The 14,391-nt window shown below is 34.0% G+C and overlaps 3 protein-coding genes across 4 annotated transcripts; 2 read left to right on the forward strand and 1 right to left on the reverse strand.

Moving 5' to 3' along the window:
• The first annotated feature begins 4,874 nt into the window (after positions 1 to 4,874).
• On the forward strand, positions 4,875 to 5,637 carry LOC148930483 (glutathione S-transferase T3-like). Its single transcript, XM_089066492.1, has 2 exons — positions 4,875 to 5,414; positions 5,527 to 5,637. Exons 1-2 carry the CDS (start codon positions 4,875 to 4,877, stop codon positions 5,635 to 5,637), a joined length of 651 nt encoding a protein of 216 aa, XP_088922618.1.
• Positions 5,638 to 8,729: 3,092 nt separating this feature from the next.
• On the forward strand, positions 8,730 to 10,185 carry LOC125215466 (hikeshi-like protein). 2 transcript variants are annotated; one of them, XM_048116889.2, is made up of 2 exons: positions 8,730 to 9,439; positions 9,745 to 10,185. In XM_048116889.2, the coding sequence occupies exon 1, from the start codon at positions 8,862 to 8,864 to the stop codon at positions 9,429 to 9,431; it is 570 nt and encodes a 189-aa protein (XP_047972846.2). In that variant the 5' UTR covers positions 8,730 to 8,861; the 3' UTR covers positions 9,432 to 9,439; positions 9,745 to 10,185. The 2 variants fall into 2 exon arrangements, with proteins under 2 accessions (XP_047972846.2, XP_047972845.2); XM_048116888.2 differs by having other exon boundaries at positions 8,731 to 9,439; positions 9,739 to 10,185.
• LOC125215467 (microtubule-destabilizing protein 60-like) lies at positions 9,578 to 10,782 on the reverse strand. The gene is made up of 6 exons (XM_048116890.2): positions 10,591 to 10,782; positions 10,418 to 10,519; positions 10,187 to 10,285; positions 10,063 to 10,122; positions 9,887 to 9,981; positions 9,578 to 9,807 (listed from the first exon to the last, which is right to left on the reverse strand). The coding sequence occupies exons 1-6, from the start codon at positions 10,621 to 10,623 to the stop codon at positions 9,729 to 9,731; spliced, it is 468 nt and encodes a 155-aa protein (XP_047972847.1). The 5' UTR covers positions 10,624 to 10,782; the 3' UTR covers positions 9,578 to 9,728.
• Between the last annotated feature and the right edge of the window lie 3,609 nt (positions 10,783 to 14,391).

A 14,391-nucleotide genomic window follows, 5' to 3' on the forward strand; every position in this document is an offset into this window, starting at 1 on the left:
GACTGTTGATTAAGTCAATAAGTCATAAGACTAATAATATCTTTTGCTCAATTATAGTACTACTTACTACTTTATTTTTATTAGGCGAGTTGTTAGAATAGTTGTTAATAAAATAATGTTATATTTTCATTTCTATTTGAGTTCATCTATTAATTTTATTGTGCTGTTTTAATCGTATTGACTCAGAATTGCTACTTGCATACGAAACTATTCTATTTAAGCTTATCTTTTAATTTTATTATAGTAAGTTTTAATTGTATCGACTCTGGATTGGAAATTGTATAATAATCTGTTCAATTTGAGTTTATCCTTTAATTTTAGCATCACGTTTTTAATTGTATTGGCTCGTTTAAGTTATATATGTGCATATTTTACGAATCCTGTTTAGTTATCTCTTGCACATTAGCTCGTAATTCAAGATTAGTTATCTCTTGCACATTAGCTCGTAATGATATAAATAGCTCGTAATTCAAGATTAGTTATCTCTTGCACATTAACAAATCCTGTTTAGTTAATCTATCTATCTTGTTTGGGCGTAGTGTGACAGTGTCCTGCATTTATTGCCTCGTGTGATGGCGAATTATATATCAAATATTAAACATTTAATTCTGTGTTAATTTTTCCACAACTATACTTTTAGCTAAGAGCCGCAGTTGGGGATGTTCTTATTGGAGGTTAATTTTCCCAATGACATTATTTTTGCCACAAAATGCATAAAAATAAAATAAAATTTGAAAACCACATTCCTACAACAAGAAATATCAAGGATATTGACCAGAAATTTCACTTGCATTCAATACAAAATCCTACATGAAACACAGATTAGCAAGCAAGAAAATTAGAAAAAAAAAATCATCCTGACTAGTAATTATTTAGAATTTACTCTAAAACAAATGATCTACAAATATCAGACAACTCGCTACTTCTACATGAGTCGGTTCCTTCTCTTCAAATTTGTCCTCAGATGATATCTAGCTAATTCTAAGTATACAACATTGAATTTTGTATTGACAAATTCTATCACGGATTGCAGAAAAACATTAGAGGTTCGTAGATAATTTTTTTATTATTAAATAAATATAAAGGCCGCACCATGGATGACTCAAACCTGAGTGAGACATTCGAAAAAATAAAAAAGTACCAACAGATGGAATAATAGTTTGAACTACTGAAGAAATTAATATTGCTCTCTCACCTCAATGTCAAATTCCGAATAATTTTGACATTAACTACCATTACATAAGATACAAGTTGGGTTTATGCAAAACTCTTCCAAAGAAAAAAAGAAATATAAAAAAAGGTATATCATCTATATACCTTCTCAAAATTAAAAAAATATAACCTTTTAAAAAGTAATAAATTTCAAAAAAAAAAAAGTATATAAAAAGATACCATTTGGGTTTATGCAAAACTCTTCCAAAGAAAAAAAGAAATATAAAAAAGGTATATTATCTATATACCTTCTCAAAATTAAAAAAATATAACCTTTTAAAAGTAATAAATTTCAAAAGAAAAAAGTATATAAAAAGATAAATTATTTTCTATAATAAAAAAATAGTACAAGATGAATTTCAAAATATAAAGGAATAATACCTTATCAAATATCTTCTTCCTTGGAGAATGATTTTTCATGAAAAATAAAAGCAAATATGGTAGTTATAAGATTTTACCTCTCTATTAATAGAGAGATAAAGATATATCTTTAAAATGAAAAAATTATAATATCTTCTCAAATACCTTTTCCACTGAAGAATAATTTTTCAAACAAAAACAATAAATATGATAATTATAAGATTTTACTCTTCATTTACCTCTCCTTAAAATATATACATGAGCCTCACTTCTAGCTGGCAGCAAAATGAATTTAGAAAGAAAAAACAATCTCGTATATTATACAAACTATCCCAAATTTTTGGGCATATGTAGGGATGTCAATCGGGCCGGCCCGTCGGGTTTCGGGCCAACCCAACTCGGGTTGCGGGTCAATCGAGTGCGGGCTAAACGGGTTGTGATTACTTTCGGGTTATAAAAGTTCCAACCCTAACCCTAAAAGCTCGGGTTTCGGGCTAGCCCAGCGGGTTAATCAGGTTGCTACCGATAATATTAACATGCGATCAATCCAATAAATAATGATTAAAATTACTAATATTCATACAATGTAATATATTTAATTATGATATATTTGAGATATATGCTTAAACTCAATCATAAACATGATCAAATACTAATATTTAAGATATTTTGTAGAATTATAACTTTTTTTTCTTTCTTACTTTATTCTCTCTACTTCATTCACTTTCTATTTTACTCTATCTACCTTTTTCTCCCTCTTACTTTTTTTTTATCTATTTATTTAGCACACTCAACATCATTTTTAAAATTCTGTGCCGAAAAGTTTTGTCTTAACTAGAAAATGGAAGGAGCACTTTTTAGAGACGGTGTAATAAGAAAATAGTTTATATTTTTAATGGGTGGAGAGAGCAGTAATTACTCTTGCCTATAAAGAGACTGTATTTTAGAAATTTAAATATTTTTTTTAGTGAATTTGAAGTTTTTAATTAATTTATCAATTATTATATTAATAAAAATTCAACATATAATTTGTATATTTAATTATAAAATTAAAAGTTATTTTTTTAGTTAAAATTAATTAATGAAGTGTCGAATTAGGAGTAAAAAAATAGAATAATATAAATTTTATCGGGTTTTAGGGCCATTCCATCGGATTTTCGGGTCTAGCCCTAACGGGTTGCGGGTTAATCGGGTGTGGGCTAATCAGGTTTTGATTTTATCGGGTTAGAAATTTCTGGCCCTAACCCTATAAATTTGGCGGGTTATTCGGGTCAGCCCACAGATTGTGGGCTACATTGACATCCCTAGGCATATGTATGGAAACATATGTAATGTCTTTTCACCATGGACACTAATTTATCTAAAAAATGTATATAACAGTGCACCACAATTTTTTTGTTGTTGAGACTGCTATGATATATATGTATGCTTAAATTAATTATTTGTTTGATTTGGTTGTTTTTTCTTTTTTTATGTATATACACAAGAATTAAATTATGGTAGGCACATAAGAAATTAACTATATGAGTGCCTATACAGTTTTTTTTTTTATTACATATTAACCATATAGTAATGATAGGAGGTAATCAATTGCTAACTAATTATCAATTCCAAATTGAGATCAAATTTCAACCATTAGATTAGAAGATCTTGTGGTTAATATAATGCCAAGTGTAATATATTTTAAATTTAAATAATTATTAATTAAATAAAAAGGGTATTAATGTGAAATCCTACATGTACTAATTATAACTAACTACTTTCTCTCTCCTCAAAATCATCTCAAATCTTTAAATTTACGTAACTCTCTCAATTTAAATTATTTTTTCGCAAAAAATATATCAAATTAAAGATAATTTAATAAGGATTCCAACGAGATCTCAATTGCATATGTTCCGACGATGTTCGGGTGATGAAATTTGATAAATTATATTTCAATTTTCGTACATGTTGATAAGCAGCTTTTATCAACAAATGCAAAAAAAAATGTCAATATATTGTAGGCAAAATCTCAATATTATGCATGTCCAATATCAATAAAAATGTGTTGATATTTTCTTGTCCTTGTATTGATATTCTAATGTCATATTGTTGATATTTGTAATACACAATGTTGATATATAAAAACACCCACAAAAATTATCATATGATAACATAATGACGATATTACCCTTTTGTTGATATTTTGTCTACTATTTATTGAGATTTGTGAGCTTTAATCTCACCCTCTTATTTTAAAATCCAATGATGGAGATTTAGTCTAGATTTTGGATTAGGGTGCTATAAGCATTAGAATAGGACAATAGTAATGATTATATATTATGTTTAAAATATAAAGATAGTTAATATATAATAATGGGATGATCTAATGAATTTTATACAAAATATAAAAAATATATATAAAATTTAATATCAATTTCAAAAAATTAAAATACGGATACAAATTAAGGATTATAGTCTTATTTTTATACAATTAAAATAAGGTTATGTTGATAATGAAACATCAGCATAAAACTAACAAAATAAAGTTTTGTTGACATAATATCTAGTCTTTTATAGTAACTTAACTATAAAAAAATAAGTAATTAAAAGTAACGAATATAAAACTTGAACATAACATATTGGGCCCTCTTATATTCGGATTTTGCACGGTTTTAAGACCATTATTTGACCTGTTTTTAAGGTCAAAGTTGCATTACATGTCCATTATTTGCATATTTTATCTATTTTGGTATTTTGACATGTTTTGTGAGAAATGTGCATATTTGAGCCTAAAAAGTGAGTAAAAACGCGAAGTAGGAAATCTGGAGCTTCTTCGGCGACCGCCGCAACACCGCCGGTGCTTAGCGGAGACAAAGACACGCCCGGCGACCGCCGGGAAGTGCGTGGCGACCGCCACAAGGAGTCAGAAGCTACTGGACTGCGTGCGGCGACCGCTGGCCAAGGTGCGGCGGCCCGCCACAAAAACGCGGCGCACGACAGCTGTCTTTAAACTCAATTTTCCGACGATCCCGAAGTCCGATCGAAGCGTTCTACACACCATCCTCTTAGTCTTGAAAACAGCTTCAAGATGGTTCAAGAATCAACTCAATCGGAGTTCTTTGGAGAGAGTTATGGTCGTTCTACCAAAGTTGCGCAAAGCTGCCAGCTGCAGTGTAGGCGGAAAATTGAAGAAGGAAAGAAGATCTTACCTTGTGAGCAAGGGCAAGGGCCCTACCTCGTCCTCACGTGCGGGGGCCGAGGAAGAGGTGGATGAGGAGGAGGCGGGAAAGAGGACCGTCTAGCGCGTGGCAGAAAATGTCATGCTGGCGAAGGCCTGGGTCGGTGTAGTCGAGGATCCCTACATCGGGGCTAACCAGCATATCGACAAAATGTGGTTATTCATTAGTCAAGGCTACCTCAAATTCAAACTGCCAAGTGGGAAGCCTCGCAGTCCCGAGCAATGCCGGAAACAGTGGGAGCGGTTGAGGGGCAAGATCAGTCGATATGCCGGCATCTACCAAAATAACCTCCACCAAGCAACTAGCGGCATGTCCACCGACGATGTGAAGAACCTTTCCATGCAGCAGTACCCCGACAAGGAGTTGAAGTTCCGCGAATTCGAGCATTGGGAGGTCTATCTCGTGGTGCAGGATTTCCCCAAGTTTTGTGCGGGTGTTGAAGCTGGCTGGCCGAAGCGGATGAAGATCAATGCTTCCGGCGAGTACAGCAGCAGTGCCGGTTCACACGAGCTCCTTGAAGCCGAGGCAAATAATCTCGACCCCTCAATCGTCTTCCCGTCGCTGCTGCCATCCGATCGGGCAAAAGTCTGTGCAGCAGATGGCAGGGGGAAGCGCAAGCGGGTCCCACGAGGTCCAATCGGAGGCCACTCCCGAGATCAACAATCTTGCCCGCGCACATCAAATGCATAGCCTGGTACAGACCATGGACAGGTGGCATAACGCGACTGATCAGTTATACAAGATGATGTTAAAGGATGTCATCGATGCATTGAAGTGCGATTTGGGGATGCCACCGCTGCCCGACAGTGGCGCCGACACTGGCGACGGGGACGACAAGGAGTGAGACAGGGTCGCATTTGTTGAGCTTGGGGTTGTATTTTTTTTTTGTTTTATGACTATGTAATTTTTTTATATATAATTATGTATGTTATTTTTAATTAAGTTGTTGCATTTTCCCTGTCCGTATTTGTGTCGAAATTTTAATTCCGTAACATAAATTACATATTTGTGAATTTGTGATTTTTTTTTATTGTGGAAAGTCCGCGCGGGAAGTCCTTGGGGATGTCCGCCATTGTGCAATGGGATATCCTTATGACGTGGCAATATAATGGGAATTTCTTATAACGTGACGGAAGGTACTTTTGAAAAGTCCAATGAAACATTCCCATTGGAGATGCTCTAAGGCAGAGTTTTTTTAAGCTACAATCAAACTAGTACTACCATTTTCATATATGTGGCTTCCAATCCACCATATGGCACCCTTTCACCATCATCTCAAACAGCAACTTGGACCCATGGTAGAGTACTAGAGTTGGTTGCGCCTCGTTGCAATGATAACATCTTCTTTCATCATTTGTAGCAAGAAAATGTTGAGAATGAATTATTTGTAACTAATTAAATCTTCTATATGGAATTGTTTTCTATAGTTTGATTATCTCTACAGTTGTTTAGTTTAATTCATGAATAAATATTCAAGGGGCTTATTAAATCAAAGATCATGACAAAAAGAATATTCCAAGTTTATAATAAAAATAATATTTGTACTTTCCACCATAAAAGTTGACACAGACCTTTTTAAAATCCTTTTTACATGAATGATAGTTAATTTGTCCGAATATATCTGTTGTAATTTTTACGAGGTGTAAAAAATGCAAACAAATAGTCCAATACATTTATTATAGTTCAGTAGGGGTGGCAAAATGGGTAGCGGGTATCGGGTAATTCCCATTTCGACCCGATACCCGGCGGGTATCGGGTACCCGCTACCCGACGATAACGGGAAACGGGGCTGGATTGGGTAGTGTATTTTAGAATTTTGCGGGTAGCGGGTATACCCGCTACCCGCACGGGTATACCCGTTAGTCCCGTTTATACCCGTCTTTGGAAATATGATGCATACGTACTCTGATAATATTTTGATTATTTTCACTTTTTCAATAGAGATACTAGAAATGACCTCATTTTAAATAGTTCACAGTTGAAAATTTTGCATGAAGAATTGAAGATTGAAGAATAAATTAAAAAAAAAAACAAAAAACTTAAATCATAGTGTAGCAAGTCAGCAAGACAACAACAATCCAAAATTCATTCACTTGTATAAAATTGCAATAGTAGATGACTTGCATAGATGATAATTACTAACGAAAACTTAAAGCATAAATGTAAAATTAGTTTTATGAACTCATATTTTTGGTTTGAAGCACTTTCTGCACAATTAAAGTTAAAAGCACCGATTTCGGGTCGGGTACGGGTACCCGCAATGTCGGGTACGGGATACCCGACACGGGTATCGGGTAATCCCGTTTCGTTGCGGGGCGGGTATTGGGACTACAAATTTAGTCGAAATTGGGTACGGGTACCCGATATGTCGGGTGCGGGTACCCGCGGGTTACCCGTTTCGCCACCCCTATAGTTCAGTGATAATTACACTAGTATCACGCGCATGTGCTATGCACAGATTAATAATATTTTTTAAATATTAATTTTTAATTTTAAATTAATTGAACAAAATTAGAATCAATATTAACGATGAACAAAGTAACAATTTTAATTATATGAAAATAAAAAATCTATACAAATCAACATTAAAGCATAATTAATTTGAAGCAAATCACATAATATAATGTTTAAACATTAAATCATGGAGTAGGAAGATAAAAATATAGGATCAACTTTAAAGTAACATAGATGGACTAAAAATCTAATCATTACTATTAAAAAAAATTATAATGATTAAAAACAAAAAGAAAGAAAATGGTGGTAACATCAATCAAAAAAAGAAATATAGTAATGGACTGACAACCAAAGAAATTGAGGAAGCTTCGAGCTCATTGAACATGGTGTGGAATGATTCTATAGCGTGATGGTGTCAAGCTTTCCTTCTATGGTAAGAGCAAAAATGGTATGCTTGAGTTCTCTAAGATAAGTAGGAAAAGCAGCCAACAAATGAATCAGCAATGATTGCAGTGAAGATAGGGATGAAAGTGATGGTTCCATTGACATGGTTGGTGATTTTAGCAGCATCAATGTCTTCAAAATGGAACTCATCTCTCAGGAATGTAAAAAGGTTGGCGCATAATCCCGATGAGAATGTCAAACAACCCATTGTTGTTGTTTCACCACAACAAAATTAAACATTAATTTAATACTTGTAAAAATGGTTTAAGAATTAAAAGAGACATGAAAAAGAACATGTGATGAAAGGGAAGGTGATCCATCCGCCACGAGCGCGGTGCAGAATTGCTTCACTCTCCATCATCACTCAATTCCCACTCTAACTTGATTTTTTGTTTTCTCCAAATTGTTCCAACTTCAACTTTGTGAGATGAAAGTAATGATGAAAATGAGGGTACGGGAAGAAGCGGTTATGGAGGAGTGGGGAAGTTTTCAGTAAATGGGATGGGGTTGCCTACGTGTATAAAACAATAATATCTATTTTAAAAAGAAAATTTTCTTAAATACCTCCAAAATTTCCCTTCTATATATTGTGTAGATTTAAAACTAAAAAAATTTACACACTAAAAGTTAAGCTATATGATGTGAGAAATTTCTTAAGAAGGAAATGATAATTTGGCTAGGTTAGGTGGGGAATTAGAGTTACAAGGCCCATTAGGGATCAGGGCACAAACTTTTTAACTGGACTGGCCTGGTCCAGGTCCAGTGTAGGTCAGCCCAAACCCGATCCATCAGTGACATGAATAGGAATTGTGATAGGTTTATTGGTTGAGAATTGAGATGGACTCCAATTGTGCCATTTTTAACACATACATATCCGAAGCCCGCCTCAGGCCCGAGACTAAAACATGCTCGTCACGGACGGAAAATATTAGAATAACTTAAATATTTTTTTATTATATTTATAATATTAATTTAATTATTAATTTATGATTTAAAAATAGTAAAAATGGTTACTCGTATTCTAGAATTTCCTGGATTATTCTATGCAAGAGAGCCGACCCGACTTCTCCAAAGCCCGAGAACCCGCTTCTTCCTCCTCAAATTCCCGCTTCAGTTTTCCCCCAAAATCAAAACCAAATTGCCCTAGAATTGAATCGCAGATCAACGAAGATGTTCGGCGTCGTCTTCCCCAACCGCAGTTTCCCCCTCGACATCTCCACCTTCGCACAAATCGACGCCACTCACTGGCTCCTCGATATGAACCACTTCGTCGGCGAATCCTACGATTCCATCCGCGAAGTCTGCATCTTCCTGCTCAACAACTTCACCCTGCCGCCTGACAAGGCCCTCGCCGTCTACATCCAGTCTCCGGGCAGCCCCTTCCTCTTCTGCGGCGCCGTCACCGTCTCCCGCCCCTCCGCCGTGCTCTCCCTCCCCTGGCCTGACCCCGGCAACGCCGGCGTCCCCCAGCTCACCGCCGACTCCACTCCCCTCTCTGCCAAAATTGGGGTTTCCGTCGAGGACCTAGCTACGCTTCCGTCGCTAGACGTTGCCGCCGAGAGGAAGATCGAGCGGCTGGCTCTCAAGGTCGGCGAGAATCTATTCAATTTTATGCAGTCGTTTTGTGCCGTTGATGGCTCGAAGCTGATTGTGCCCACCGACATCTTGGACCGCTGGTTTAAGAAGTTTCAGGAACGCGCCAAGCGTGATCCAGAATATTTGAAAGGCTTTGCCCTGTAGAGTTTTAGGTATTTTGTTAATTTTAACTTAAATTGAATTTTGTTTATCAGAGTTAATTGTGAGTTTTGCCCCTCTCTGTTTCAACCTTCGATGTGTTCATCATTTGTGATTGAATATGCATTGCCGAATTTGAAGAAGAAAGCAAGTTATTTTCGAGTACATGTCTGTTTATTCCAATCTCACTCAAAAAATACAAGCTTTATGGGAGCAAATCAGGAAAATTAAGTGCACCATCACAAATTCAAATCTAAGCATGATCCTACTGATTAGTCGTCTTGGATAATTCTGAAATGTTATTTATCTGCAGCTGCAGTCGTGCTTGCAGGCAGCCATCTTGAAGCTTGGCTCGCGAGGGACTGTCAACGGCCTGGTCGATCTGTTTGATCGGTCGATGAAACCTTGTCAGGTCTTTGCTAATGATAGTATTGATTCTGCAGTTTATAGATATGGGTTACCGTTGAGGTGAGAATGGTTTGTCGAAGAGTGGCATTAGCTGTGCTCGAGGAACCATCTCACGTCTCAGCATTCGAACCTCCTCCTCCTCGATCACCTACCACAAGTAGGCTCCTTTTGTTGTAATGAACTAGATTGATAGATTATTTATGCATGTTTATGGTGTTTATAGTTATACCTTGAGCACTTTCTCTACTTGCTTCTTGTGCTGCTCTATGATGTAGAACTTGATTGCAACCTGCATTTTCTTATGTTGTGATAACTTATGTTCATATTTCGAAAGGAGTGTTGTGTGAGCTTACAGTGGAGTCGAATAGTTTGCGCTGTGCTGCTCGTTGCTGCGAATGGAGTCTGAACTCTGATGGCTTAGTGTTTTCTTTTATCCAAGACTTGTTAACAACCTGCACTAGCCAATAACATTGTCAACACATCCGTTTTTTGTACTCAAATTTGTCACTGTGTATTCTTTACATGTTCTAATTATAAATGAGTTGTGTTAAAAAAGTGATGGATCATTCGGAATGTGAACGTACTCCCGAAAAGGAATTGTTACTGCTGCTGCTACTGCTGAAGGATGGCTGAAACACACCAGTGGTGTTTTTGGTCGATCCTCGATTAGTTGATGAAACTGCTGGCTGCGGAGTAATAGTAACTTTAAGCGAGAAACGAATAGGGGTAACTGTTAAAATGGCTTATGGAAACTGACCTTATGAGCATATTTCTTGTTGGGGCTCTCCATGATTGCTAGCTCAGCTCACTTGATGAGTGTTTAATTGAGTGTGCAGTGTGTAACTGAAGCTCGAGTATATATAGAGAGAGGGTTTAGAAGGGGTTTGGCGATTTGTATGTTTTCAATGACTTGTTGTTGCACCATCACCGGCATCATAAGCAACTTTTGCTACTGCTCTTCTTCACCAAACTTTCTGATTAAATCTCCCTCTCATGTATGCATACGTTTGCTTATGTACATATGTTTCTCGTGTTTGGCTTTATTATAGGAAAATAATTGGACTAGTGTTTTTTTTCGTTCATTTTGTCGACATAATTATACAATGTTAGTTTGTAATGTCTTGTCTTAACAGAATTGACACTATTTCGAGAAGAGGCCATCCTTGGGCTATTATGCAATTGAGAAAAATTGCGTATGTTGTTCATGGTTTATGTTCTTCAATTTGTCAAATAACTTCAAATTTGTAATACAAATTCTGTCTCGAAATTGAGAAAAAACATGTATCCATTTGTATTCTTCTCAAAATCGAAAATAAAACATGTACTTCTTTCGTCCACCGTTAAGAGTTACTCCATTCATTCAATATTACTTGCTTTTCGGCTCGTCACAAACTTCTTATACTATTTATAGTTTAAGTTAGAATTAATAAATTTAATTAATATGTTAGATTAAGTCAAGAGCTCTTTTATTAAGGGACGTCTCATTACACTTAAATTCTAATTTAATTACACAAAAAAATCAATCTCAAATTTATAGCCTAAAATAAAAAGTGCGAGTAACATGAGACGAATGGAGTATATTTTATCATTTTTGTCTTTCCCTCATTAAGAGTCTTATTTTACTTTTATTATAAATGGTAACTAGACTTCATCTTCCTTCAGTTTATCCCTTATTAAGAATCTTATTTCACTTTTACTATAGATAGTAGGTAGGTCCCACCTTCAATTAGCTTATTTCACTCACATTTTTTCTTTAATGCTGATACTCCCACTGCCTCATAGAAATATGAAATATGCCATAATTTTTTTCCGCCCGTCCTATAAAATTAGAGCCATATTATTTATGACAATATTTACTGATTACGTAATAAAATTCGTGTAAATCCTAAATGGCATATTTCTATGAGACGAGGGAGTATATATAAGGGGACCCGTCTTCCGTTAACTTATCCAACCTATTTTTTTACTTTTTAAATTCGTGCCGAAATCAAGTTTGACTCTTATTAACAGATTAAGGGAGTATTCAAATGTTGTGCCACAGTTGACTCAGCTATTCTATCACTCGACTAACTCAGGTATATTTCTATCGTTTGTTTTCCATTGGTCAAACTCGACATGGGAAGAAAAAATACGTAAAATTTATCGTGAAATAATTACATATGTTTACGTAATCCTAAAAAATACACTTATTACTAGAACAGAGGAGCCAAAGGCCCAAAGCTAAGAAATAATTTAACATTTTTTGATATGATAATAGCACGAGAACAAAACAAAAATTGAAAAATATGGACCAACGACCATCAATGTGGCGTATTTTGGCCATCATTTGCTCAATTCTTGAATATGCTACTGAAACCGTACTTGGCAAATTATGTGGCAATCCCTAATTTACTTATGAACGAATAAAGTGGACAATCATGCAAGAACAAACTCGATAAAGAAGTTTGAGAATGATATGTGAAAATATACTTATTAGTACTATAAATTAGTATTTAGTACATACTTCCTTCTTCCTTATTCTTTTGTCTTCATTCTTAAACTCTTATTATTTCTAAAAAAACGTCAAATTTGATTAGTATAGTACTTAATATAGACATTAAATTGAATATCATGAAAAGATTTTTAATACGAGGTAATAAAAACTTAGATTTGAAATGAATAAGTCATAAATGTTTATAGTTGACAATGTTTAAGAATCAATTAGAATTGATAAAGTCATCGATTTATGGTTCAATTGGTTGGATCGGTTAAATAAGTCAGTTTTTAATTTTATTTTGAAAGAGTTTCATTCATAACTAGTTTAAATGAGCTTGGACCAGACCAAGCATTGACTTGTTGTCAAACCGGTCAAAATGACTGATCCGATTTTGAATTTTGATAGTTGCATGTAATTTTTCTCTTTCTTATTCTATCAGTGTTTCTTATTCTATCAGTTTTCTCAATTAGTTTGATTCGTATTCTACTTAATTATTGATATTATGACTCAATGAGTAATGACATACACAACAGATAAGTTACAAATATGTTACAAATATGCTCCCTTTGTTCACATCTAAAATATAAGTTGATATACAAAATGTTTTTAGTTGGTCATATATTTAACAATTGTTGCTTCAAGTGTAAGAACTAATTAATGCTTTTTGAAACAATACAAGAATAGATTGATAGAATAATTTTCTTTTAAGGTTATTCTCCACCACCATCGTTGTAATTGTAAATTGTGTACAAATAATGATTGGTTGGCAATAAATAATATAGTCCACAATCTGTTATATGTTTTGGTTTTTAAAACTAGAAGGGTAATACATCTTTTTTTGGGTTGTTATTCGCAGCTTGTCAAATGATATGTATCAAAAGTAGTTAGGTCATCATTCATGACAAAATTGAACTCCTTTTAAAGATTATGGAAATGCTTATTTTTGAAGCTAATCATCTTTATACACACAAAGTAAAGGAAATACGAGTTTAGTAATCGATGAATTAATAGAAAACGATAGTGGGAGGTTGTTGTTTCACTGTATATATAGTATTTATTTTGTTTGTTCAATTTGTAGTTGTAAGAAATATGGAGCCAAAGTTCATAGTTTTAGTGATAATTAATCATTTTTTAATAAAAAGAAAGGAAATTAGTGGTGATTTTACAACAAGGTAGAACATATTTAAAGCAACTGAAAACTTGTAAGACAAGACAAAATTCTTAGTGTTTTATGTTTATGTGGTGAAGCTTCCGACTCATATGAGTACTAATAATCGATGAGAGGAGCTTCAATCTTTTTCATAGTTAATTTTATGGATCTAAATTCCACTTTCCTCCAACTTATTTCTCTATTTCTTATGTCTACTTCACAAAAAAAAAAAAATTAATGTCTCTAATCCTTGTTCAATATTGATGGATTTTGGTATTAAACTTCAAAATACTAAACGAAATAAATAATATACTCATCATAGTACGTATTTTCTTTTTCATGGATTTAATATCCATTAAATTTTATACATAAATCAATCAAAAAAAGTATAGGAATCAACCTTAACTATAAAAAAGAGTTATCATGGTTGATTTATCTTCCGTATTTGATTAATTAATTAATTAATTTTCCATTGGGCCTCTTCATGGTTGATTTATCATCGTTTCCGTATTGGATTTTGTCAGATTCAGGCCCATTTAATCTAATGGGCTTAAGGTTAAAATTTGAGCACGTGGCTTTGATATATGAATAAGAGGACCTGACTTTGATATTAATAAAGTCATTTTGATATAATATATAGACACTATTAAAGTTAAATCCTTGGTAAACTAATATATGTATATTTATATGTTCATTCATTTGTGTGATAGTTCAAAATTAATTATGACAAAATACATAAAAACAATTTAACTTGCATATATATAAGCGTATAAATGAATAGTCATACGTAGATTTGTTAATATATATATATATATATATATATATATATATATATAGGGTAGTGATATAATGAAAACTATATATATAATGAAAACTGAAAACTTTAATCATAGCCGCTGAATATTAGTAATCAACGATTATTATGTTCTCAC

The sequence above is a fragment of the Salvia hispanica genome, chromosome 3 (genome assembly GCF_029641045.1).
Source record: "Salvia hispanica isolate PSC_SH4W2 chromosome 3, Shi_PSC_v1, whole genome shotgun sequence".
Lineage (NCBI taxonomy): Eukaryota > Viridiplantae > Streptophyta > Magnoliopsida > Lamiales > Lamiaceae > Salvia > Salvia hispanica.

Coding starts and splice junctions, on each gene's coding strand:
- LOC148930483 (XM_089066492.1), top strand. CDS start 4,875: ATGCTGGCGAAGGCCTGGGTCGGTGTAGTCGAGGATCCCTACATCGGG. Junction 5,415..5,526: donor GCAGGGGGAAGCGCAAGCGG/GTCCCACGAGGT, acceptor GCGACTGATCAG/TTATACAAGATGATGTTAAA.
- LOC125215466 (XM_048116889.2), top strand. CDS start 8,862: ATGTTCGGCGTCGTCTTCCCCAACCGCAGTTTCCCCCTCGACATCTCC.
- LOC125215467 (XM_048116890.2), bottom strand. CDS start 10,623: ATGGAGAGCCCCAACAAGAAATATGCTCATAAG. Junction 10,123..10,186: donor GCAAACTATTCGACTCCACT/GTAAGCTCACAC, acceptor AAGAAAATGCAG/GTTGCAATCAAGTTCTACAT. Junction 9,808..9,886: donor AAACCATTCTCACCTCAACG/GTAACCCATATC, acceptor CCGATCAAACAG/ATCGACCAGGCCGTTGACAG.